Consider the following 10,523-nt stretch of genomic DNA (forward strand, 5'->3'; position numbering starts at 1 on the left):
GGGAAGTCTGGAAATCCCTCCTCAGACTGTTGCCTCCGCCACCCGGCTCCGGATAATGTATGGAAGGATGGTTGGGTACTAATTATTAGCTTACCCTAATAAGCAGTGCATAATAATAGTAAAATAACATTCAGATTTTGGTTTTACTTTGTGTCAATGACATTTAGAATGACCAAGAGATTCATTATTACCGTCCATCTCTCAAGTAAGTTAAATTGATTTATTCATGATTATTTTTAGTTAATTGTATACAGATAAATAATGTAATAAATGTACATACGATAAGATAAGGAATCGCACTAATAGATGAATTAACACTTCTTGTCCACTAGATGTCCTCCTTGCACGTCTGCCTGCGTGGAAGCGCTCCCCTCCCCGCAGAACATCACTTCAACGAGTTGTTTCTGAAGACAAGGGGAAATGTAATGGTTCTCTGAAAACTATATCTAAACTGCTGAATGTTATCGTTTCACCTGCTTTTGTTTCGTGCCCCCCCCCCCCCCGACACTGAACCAGTGCAGAATTCTGTCGTGTCTAATTATCAAAGGGTTTTAATAAATAGTGTCACGCACGGCGCTGATCTACCGGGATGGTCCGGTGTGTGTTTTGGTGTGTTGTCCAGGTGCAACACTCCCATAAGGTCTTATAGGCTTTTAAATCAACACAGTCACACACAGAAGCTACAATGAGTAAATCCCTTTAATCAAATATTATAAGGATGAAAATATTCGGTCAGATTTTTTGTGATTTTTTAAAAGGTATTTATGTTTTTGAAACTTTTTAAATTAGACAAATGTTTGTTATAATTTAAATGGTTTCGTAAGTTCCGCGAAAATAGACTGCTGAATTGAAAATAAATCTTCGTTTGAGGCAAAAAATAAATACAATAAATAAAAATAACGTGACAAGTATATGTCTTTGACATTAACTTCATTCTCGGAGCTCTGTTTTTTTGTAACTGTTCCAGCTACAGTGAAGGCCCCGTGTTATTCTACGCAAATTTCCACCTGCAGGTCGGCCTTTCCATTGGCTGAAACCACAGTCAGATTCTCCTGCGAAATTATCTGATTGAAAATCAGGGAGGGGAGAAAAAGAACGCAACAAGTGTGATGCTTTTACGATGCTTTGCTTTCCTGACTTTTAAGAACGGATTTTGCGACGCATTTTTCCTCCTCCAAAGAAGAAGGAAATTAATATTTTTATTTTAGTGCAACGTCTATTTCGACAGGATATTTTTTTTTCTCTTAGGAAACAGTGAGTATATATTTCGGCTGTTAAATGAAACCGAGCTGACCGAACTTCTCCGACTTTTATTAGTTTTGAACCGAAAATATCTCAAATGCGCCAATTAAACTCGTATAGGCATGATAATTACCTTCTATTATATTATAATCAAATGGCGTGCGCGTTTGGAATAAGATTGTAATACAATTGTAATAAAATAGATAACCCATCCGACTATTACAGACTGACGGAGTGTAAAATAAATATGAAACTATCTTTAAAATTCACATTTACACATTTTTGCTGTCGAAATCGACCCAACGCTTATTTTATTGATGTCCATGCTTAATCTAAGAGACGGTTTGTCGTGTCGCTAACGACCTTTCTGGGCGCAGGTCCAACATGCCTCGGTCATTTCTGGTGAAAAACAAAAGGTGCACGTCCTATAATATTCACCGATCATATGAAGATGAGTCAAAGGATCCCGTGAACGCAAGTAAGTTCAAACGTTTAAATTGCTGCTGTCGATTCGACTGCCATATCTCTTTACAACAGCTGTTTGCATGTTTTCCCATTTAGGCAGAATAAAAAGGCCAATAATCATTAAATACATTTTTGACTAAGTATTTCCTGTTTAAAGAAAAAGATTATCCCAGAAACTGCAGTTTTGAATGTGATAGACTATATTTATTTGCTTCATTGTCACAGAGCGAAGAGTCATATGTTATAATGAATAGCACTTGTGTTTGTTGTGGGTTTGTAGACATCCCACCAGAGGTTCACAGCACAGACTCCTCAGACAGGCCTCCATCAGATGGACATTCTTCTGCTCTGGACCATTGCTCCTTTAAAAAGGAGGAGGAGGAGGGAGAACTTGAACGCCCCTTACCTGAGCACCCAGATCCATCCATACCGGCTCCCACACAGCCTTACTTCCTAAATGGTGAGTTTCAGTGTGTCTATCTTCACCTTTTCTGCTCGTATCATTTTACATTTAAACATGATGGTTTTGTGTGTGTGTGTGTGTGCGCCTCCAGAGTCTCACGTGGCGGGATTCCCCCCATACTTCAAGCCGCCGTATGCCTGGGAGTCAGTGCCGTCCTCCTTCAAGCTTCATCAGAATAGTTTCAGCCCCACAGTGCTGCAGCACGCCGGCAGTCTGTACAGCAGCCACATCAGCCGGAGCGCGCAGCCTCAGCAGCCTCTGGACTGCAGCACCCACTACTCCCCCACCTCCAACACCTACCACTGCATCACCTGCGAGAAGGTGGGCGCAGCGTGTTAGCCAGGGTCCCCATCACCTCCTCGTCGATGAGGCAAACGTTCACCCGGCCGTCTGTTTCAGGTGTTCTCCACGTCCCACGGACTGGAGGTCCACGTCAGGAGGTCGCACAGTGGGACGAGACCTTTCGGCTGCAACGTCTGTCGGAAAACCTTCGGTCATGCTGTCAGCCTGGAGCAACACATGAATGTCCATTCTCAGGTGAAAAATGAAGTTCCTACACTTCCCATAATGCAGCTGTTTCATGCAGACTGCTGAGAAGCCTTATGTGTTTAGATTGAAGATGTTAGGAACACGATGCGCTGTGTTCATTTGTCTTCCTTATGCCCGTGACAATGTGACATCACTATGACATCATCAGGTCATCGTCTGTCTACGGAGCTTTTTATAGCAGGTTTTCACAGTGTTAGCAACTTAGCAGTACTCCTCACGATGAGTAAACCAGTCGTGATGCATGAAGTGTATGGACCCGTCTGGGACCCAGTTCAAAGTAGTTTGTTTATCAGCTGTAAAATCTACTTTATTGATCAAGAAAGAAATTCTAAAAAAAAGTTCAAACACGGAGTTCAGTAAAGCATTTTCCAGGCTTAACAATTGATTTTTTTTTATTTCAGGTTGATTAAATGATCAGTTGAGTTATTAAATATCATTGTGTTTAACCTCATAAAAAACATTCCCCATCATTTTCTTCAATAGCAGAGTTGTAAAGCTCTTGCTTGAATGTGATCACATTGAGGCTGCTAAAGCGTCACAAATTAGATTTCATTTTTATGTGAGCAACTTCTTTTCCTTGCTATGTAAAAAATAATCATCTTTAAATGAGAACATTTGATGAAGATCACATAATATGTGGTAAAATCATTTTGCCAAACATTTTATTTTGTGCCCAGAAATAAACCTTGAGGCTCAGACTTTTGTGTGAAACTTTATTTATTTTTTGTTCGTTTTTGTTCAAAAAAATTTAGGAAAAAAGCTTTGAGTGCAAGATGTGCGGGAAAACCTTCAAGCGGTCCTCCACCCTCTCCACGCACCTGCTCATCCACTCGGACACAAGGCCTTACCCCTGCCAGTACTGCGGCAAAAGGTTTCACCAGAAGTCGGACATGAAGAAACACACCTACATTCACACAGGTAAGCCATACGGGTTGCTAAAGAGGTTTAAGTTAAAGAAAGCAATACAAGCCCTTTATGGGTCCTGTTCCTCGCGGCTTTTCAGGTGCGGCATGCTGGAATTGTTTCCAGGGGTTACTGATAAATCAGAAAAAGAAGTTTAAACAAATGTCATGTGGATTTGCATATCTGGTTTTCCTGCTTCATGCAGACATCCGTAAAGGAACTTCATGCTGTCAATGTTATGTAGTGTAACCGTATCCCTGCTGGTAAAAGCACACCATTCATATGATCCGGATGACAACTCTGATTCTCCAAAGGGAAAGAAGACCGACCTCTGTATGCAAATTATTTGAAATCATTCCAATGAGTTGTTGTGCCTTCGCACACTATTTTTTCTTTTTTTTTTTTGCAGGAGAAAAGCCCCACAAATGTCAAGTGTGCGGTAAAGCGTTCAGCCAAAGCTCCAACCTGATCACCCACAGCAGGAAACACACAGGCTTCAAACCGTTCGGGTGCAACATCTGCTCCAAGGGCTTCCAGCGTAAGGTGGACCTCCGCCGGCACCACGAGAGCCAGCACAGCATGAAATGAAGGCCAAGCGTGACGGCCTCCGCGTGTTTTTACGTGTGCATTTACCTCCTATCCAAACAAAATGCCGACACTGATGCCATCTGCATGTGTTGTGTGTTTTTAAATACAGTGTGATAATGAGGAAGCTCTGAAATCAAATTTTAATTTCCATTAAAATGAAGAAATTACGCAGCTGATTAAAATGTATTGGCTCATCCTGAAAGGAATCTTTTGAAAATGTGTTTGCATGTGAATGAATAGATATGTTTATGTCTTTAAATAAATAAAAACAAAGTGTTTGGTTTTTGTTAAATGAAAGCAGAACATTATTTTTGTGTCATGTAATTTATTTATTCTCGAGTAAGGCTGGAATTTGTGTGTGAATTTCTAAATGCTTTGGCTAAAATAAAGGAAGAATCCAGCAGGAAAATCCCTGGTTGTGTAAATGTTTTGTGTGTGTGTGTGTACCCAGAATCAGAACAATAGATATAATTGTTGTATAATAATGTGAAGAGAGCGTGGAAAAATTATGAAAAGAAAGTTATCCAAAACATCAAAAATAAAAACAACATATATAGTTTGACCATGTTCCACAAAAATATGTTATTTGAATGAAAAACACTCCTTTTAATGAACGGATCGTGTCACATTAACGCAGGCCTTTTCAGCAGAGCGCTTGTCCTGTATTGGTGACGTTATTAAAAGCAGAGCTCTAAAAACATTTTATAAGAAGTATCCAGGAAGAGTTTTTTTGATCGGACAGCGGCTCGTCTCTGGATGACCTAGTTTTTGAGGGTCGGACTCGGAGGCAAAGAGTCTGGAGACATTTAGTCATTTTCTTAGCGAGATTAAATTTGCACACCTTTGTACCTGGAAGGCAAAATACATGTGCACTGTTTGTCTAAGATGACACACAATGAGCACTGTAAACACTTCTTTTTTCTTTTTTTTTAACCCGGTTCGTCTTTTTTTGTGTGTGTTTGTGTGTGTGTGTCTTCTGACTCACTTTCCTGCCAGAGCAGGATGTAGAATTATGTGACTCCATAGCCTCGGGTGAAAATCTCTTGTGAGACTCGAGATAGTGTGTAAGGAAGTAATTCTGAATTCTAATACCTGTCCTGGAACACCATGCAAATCCAAAGCCGGAGAACTGTTCTTTCCAAGAGTCAATGAGAAAGCAGAAGGTTCAGGGACACGCTAACATGCTATCATTCAGTTTGACACGGGTCCCTTGTTTATTTCACGAAAACAAACTCAACTCGAACACAAATGAACTTTAGTTACAGAGCACTTTAAAGCAACCTCAGCTGACACAAAGTGCTGCACATACAGCATAAATAAGTGGCGCATAAGAACATGAGGTGGAAAAAGGAAAGATACATATGCAACGAATAAAGCTTGCAGCTCAGGCCACAGTGCACGCCACCTCGAACGGCAACGAATAAACCGAGAGCTGTATAATCTCAGACAAGAAATCACAATTCAACTCGATCCTGATGAAGTTTGTCCACACGTCTTTGCATAGCCTTTGCAGTTCCTTGACTTTTACAGTGCTTTGAGTGAAATGGGATACAGGGATTAAGAAGCTTGAGAAAAAGGGATTGATTGCTTAGTCAACCGTCGCCACACCCATCCAGCATGTTGGATTTACTTCAACAAACAAATGATATTTTTTAATGACGACTCACCACCTTCCTCAAACAGAAAAACCTGTTAGGACATTAAGCTGCTCGGGGCAAATCAGATCATCACCTGGGCCTCTTAAATCTGACGAGAACTGGATTGGAGACATAGACAAGTTAGTATCGCTTGACAACTCAATTTGATCTATTTTGAGGAACACGTCACACAAAAATGATCATTCATCTAACGACTTGCTTCCCCTACCGATGCCATGTTGGACTCCTCAGTGCATGAATTGTTTCCGGAGCTGTACTGTGACATGCTGTTGAAAACATTCTGCTAAACAACGGAGGAAGATGGAAACTTTTACAGAATAAAAAAAATAAAAAAATAAAGTAGAGGACTCCATACAATTGATCTGAAAAGACAATATTTGAATCCTTTGATGAGCTGGACTATTGACTGTAGCTTTTCTCAGAGTGTCATCTGATGCACACGCTCAAAGGTGTGTACATAGTGGAGATCAGTGGGGGAAAAAAATCTAAATATCTTTGTACTCGCACAGAAAACATTCAAATCCTGACTTGAGTATGAAATCGAGTTTCAGAGTCTCCACAGATTTTAGAGTTATGGGTCATCCTAGTCTTTGTGTTGCCAAGTCTCTCTTTATAGGGCGGTAATCTCACGTGACCTCTGCAGAAGCTGCTCTTCAAACAGTGAACCTGCCAACGCGATCGACCTACTTTACAGTGAGTGAATAAGAAAGCTACGCGCAAGCGCTGTCTATTCGTCACTGAGAACTGGAGGTGAGATTTAGACGTGTGTCAGCAGTAGAATGCTATCAGTCAGCCTGATAGGTCAAAATGCTCCTTGTTTCTTGGCAGCATGTGAATACCCTCGCCGAAGGGGAGGCGAGGGTATTGCAATTGTGTCCGTTTGTTTGTCTGTTTGTCTGTTTGTCTGTTTGTTTGTCTGTCCGCGCGTATAACTCAAAAACTAGTAACCCAATCAACTTGAAAATTTTACACAAGCAAGGTTCTGTCCGTGGCTCGGTCCTCCCCGAGAATGCCGTTGATCCGGACCTGGATCCAGATTCTAGAATTATTTTTACATCTGGAATTGTGCCTGTGCTGTAAACTGCCACTTTAAGAGGGAGGGACACGAATGGCATGATGGGAAAAAGAGTCCAGAAGGAGTCTTGTAGTACGTTCCGGAGCAGCAAGCTAGAGCAGGTTTGGCCCCTCTGATCCGGAAGCCCTGTTTACTGTCTCACAAGATCCAATAGTCTTTTGGAGGTGGGGTCTGCAGTCTCTGATTGTCTTTCTAGTTTCTCTTGCAATCCAAGACAGACCAACCCTGTGAAGCTTCAGAATTGAGCTAGAAAAACTTCAGCCAAGTCCTAATCAACATAGGGCCCCCCTGAAATACATCAGTGGGGCCCCTTATATCGTCTGCAGAAATCAGTGTATGTGCAACGACGCCAGGTGACATGAAAGCTTACGGTCTGACAAACAAATCAGAGGTCTTTATGCAAAATATGTGTGTGTTACCACGACAACAAGGTCCGTTGCAATCTTTCAAAACAGCCAGACCTGCTGCGGCAGCCGCGGCGTCAGGGTGTGAGGACACAGCAAATCAAATTCCCGCACAGGTAGCCAAGTGTGTGGAGAAACAGACGATCATTTTGGGTGGGACAAAAGAAACAGGACATGGGTCCTGAAAGGGGAGGGGCAGTGCTGCTGGTGTGGCCCCGGGGGGGAAACTGCATGCACCTTAAACACTCTCTCACCGGTGCACAGGTGAAGAAAATGCTTGGTGCAGTGGAGTAATTTAGATTAACACAGAGGTCAGAGGCACCAAACAGCAGAGGGCTGTCCTCGATGCTGTGAGCTTATTGGTCGTTTGGATAAACATGTGTCCGGATGTCCTGGAGTATGTTTCGTTGAACATTGAACACATTTTCTTCCCAAATGCTCGCCTCTGACTGAGTTTCATCTGGGAACAAAAGATGTGCAAGACACATGGAGCTGACAGTTGGAACATTCTTGAATACACTTTCGTATCCACCAATGAGGTTGCCTTTTCATTGGCATGTGCTTGGCTTCTTTGTTGGTCTGTCTCTCCGTTAGCGAGATTACAAATAAACTACGTGACTGATTTTTAACCGACTTGTTCGGTAAGTCATTGAAATTCAGATCAGGTTTTAATTTGGGCGAGTTTTGCCTTGGCAGAGTTTCGTGCTCTTCTTATTGCTCAGCGTGTGGAACTATCGATGGCTGAGCAGTCCAGCAACAGCAGACCGAACCTCTTTGAACAATTACAAAATCAGAACTCAAACATTTAGTACTGTCTGCAACTCAACACACCATAAAAGCCCTCTTTTTTATTTTGCACACACACACACACACACTGAGTTAAAAAAAATAAATAGAGGGCCTAGCTACATTTGCCTTGCAAATAGTTTCTATGCAAATGAACCCTGGTTCTGTAGGACGGATGGGTGAAACCTGCCTGAGGCATCAGTGACACATTCATGGAGGATTGAGTGGGAGATCCCCAAGAAGGGCCACTGAGATTAAAATCTGTTGTTAGATATCTGTTAGTAACAGAACCTTTGTCTCAGCTTGTGTCTCCAACTGGCTTTGTGGACATAAATGTCACTTTTGCGAGATGCAATTAAGTTAATTGTCTGTTCCATTTGTTTCCGCCTAATTTCGTGGCGGCGGTTTCAAATCTTTTGTCTTTAAATGATTAATCTTTCATGTTTCTCAGTGATTTGACAACCCTCTGACTGTGGAGCGCACCCACTAACAATATTCAGGTAGACACCCTCAATCTCCAGCTTCAAACTCAACAGCCTATCCGACACTCGATTCTCCTCTAGAACACTCTGCACCAACGCTTCCTCTTCCTCCTCCTCCATTCCTCTTTCCTCTCCTCCGTTATAAACAACTTGAATCCTGCTCCTCAGCTTCTAGCCTTGCTTCCTTTCCTCCTGGTCTCCTGGACACACAACACGTCCACCTTTCTCCTCTTCATCATGTCCACCAGCTCTCTAGCTTTTCCCGTCATCGTTTCAACATTCAAAGTCTCTACTCTCAGTCTCTTCCATTCCTGCTTCTCTTGCTGTTGATGCACCCGTCCTCCTCCTCTTCATCGTCTCTCTCTTCGACCCACAGTAATCCAATTTCCAGCAGTGTACTGTTGGTTGAAAGTGCTGATGGTGGTTGTTGCTAAATCAAACTGGAAGAATGTTTAAGTTTAAGGTAATTTATACTAACCATTCAAACCTTCCAAATTACCCACACTCAAAGATACCTAATTATGCTGTATTGTTTCCGTCATGATACATACAGTATTGCCTTACATATACAAATGAAAAAATATATAAATTCCCTCAGAATTTCTAAAGAAAGATTTTAAAATTCCTTCATCATCCACTTTATATGATCAAAGCAAAGCTTAATATATGCAACAGTTTTTGAACAATCCTGGGTGGGATTTTCAATATAGTGAAATTATTATCACTAACAAACAAAATCAAACATTTAAAAAAAAATTTGTTTTTAAATAACTGAGTCATGGTTGTCAAGATGCAGAATGTTAAATATGTTACATTACCGAACATTTGTTTGACGAGAGGGATACAGGATAATTTGTATTTATTAAAAAATGAAATAAAAGGGAGGCTTTTAAATCCAAATTCAAGAAAGCTATCGGGCTGTTTTTTGTAATGTCTGTACGAGATGACAAGCGATGCATCACTTAACACAGATGGAATAATCCAAACTGGAAAATAAACTGACCGCAGATTTCCTCTGTTCGACCGGACCCAGGATGATACTGCATGATCGCATCCGCCGCTGTCACACAGCGGGAGGGCTTCACGCTTCCTGGTTGCCAGTGACATTGTGCTGTGGTTCGGTGCTTCCTGCCATCCTATTGATAAGTGAGGCGATGACGTTGAGGCCACGGCTTCAAAGAGCGATACTATTTCAAAAATAGTTAAATGAATAAAATGTAGCATAAATACTGATATTGAACACAAAACCTATTATTTGGTTAATTTACTTTGTTAAATAGCATTAAATGTTACTAAATCTTTGACATTTAACATGACGTTTCTTTTAAAGATTTTAACGCATCGTAAGTGATATGACAGGTAGCTTTATTGCACCAGCTACGAACTAAAGAACGGTTTGGAACCCCTGACTTCTGTTTGTGTAGCTTTTACCAGTTTGAAAGCTGCATGGACTGTGATTATAAATGTAAAGGAGATGTTTGGGCATTAAAGTGGAAAAATCTTCCTTTCAAAAGTAAAAAATAAAATAACAAAAAGTAAAAAGCAACCCTGAAGTTATTAAAGTGTGCAATGAAAGTCATCATTGAGGATAGTTTTGCTTGCAGAACTCTTTGGAGGCATGGCCTCCATACTTTACGATGGTGGACTGCATCATATGCCTAAATATGGATGTGCATGCAGAAAGCCAGCTCTCGGTCCGGACACCAGAATCTGAGAGTTGAGATGACAGGAGAGGGGTTACTGAGAGAGGGGGGAGAAGGGTCTGCGCTGTGCACACTGATAACCTTATCACGGCCTCCCCATGCTGTAACGGCTGCAGCATGCCAGCGGAGCCTCAGGGAGGAGTGGACAGGCCGTCGACTGAGATAGTACCGAGAGCTCGATGAATAAACCATGGATGAGGAGGCT

General features: G+C 41.6%; 1 protein-coding gene across 1 annotated transcript; it reads left to right on the forward strand.

The window, feature by feature from the left end:
* The first annotated feature begins 1,626 nt into the window (after positions 1–1,626).
* Positions 1,627–4,210, forward strand: gfi1b (growth factor independent 1B transcription repressor). Its single transcript, XM_068753203.1, has 6 exons — positions 1,627–1,720; positions 1,988–2,167; positions 2,262–2,491; positions 2,570–2,707; positions 3,472–3,637; positions 4,032–4,210. Exons 1-6 carry the CDS (start codon positions 1,627–1,629, stop codon positions 4,208–4,210), a joined length of 987 nt encoding a protein of 328 aa, XP_068609304.1.
* Positions 4,211–10,523: the final 6,313 nt, after the last annotated feature.

Source organism: Brachionichthys hirsutus, chromosome 19 (assembly GCF_040956055.1).
Source record: "Brachionichthys hirsutus isolate HB-005 chromosome 19, CSIRO-AGI_Bhir_v1, whole genome shotgun sequence".
Classification (NCBI taxonomy): domain Eukaryota; kingdom Metazoa; phylum Chordata; class Actinopteri; order Lophiiformes; family Brachionichthyidae; genus Brachionichthys; species Brachionichthys hirsutus.

What these genes read in the sequence shown, in the direction of transcription:
- gfi1b (XM_068753203.1), top strand. Translation starts at nt 1,627, where the DNA reads ATGCCTCGGTCATTTCTGGTGAAAAACAAAAGGTGCACGTCCTATAAT. An exon ending in ACAGCCTTACTTCCTAAATG is followed by an intron (nt 2,168 to 2,261) that starts GTGAGTTTCAGT and finishes GTGCGCCTCCAG; the next exon opens with AGTCTCACGTGGCGGGATTC. An exon ending in ACACACCTACATTCACACAG is followed by an intron (nt 3,638 to 4,031) that starts GTAAGCCATACG and finishes TTTTTTTTGCAG; the next exon opens with GAGAAAAGCCCCACAAATGT.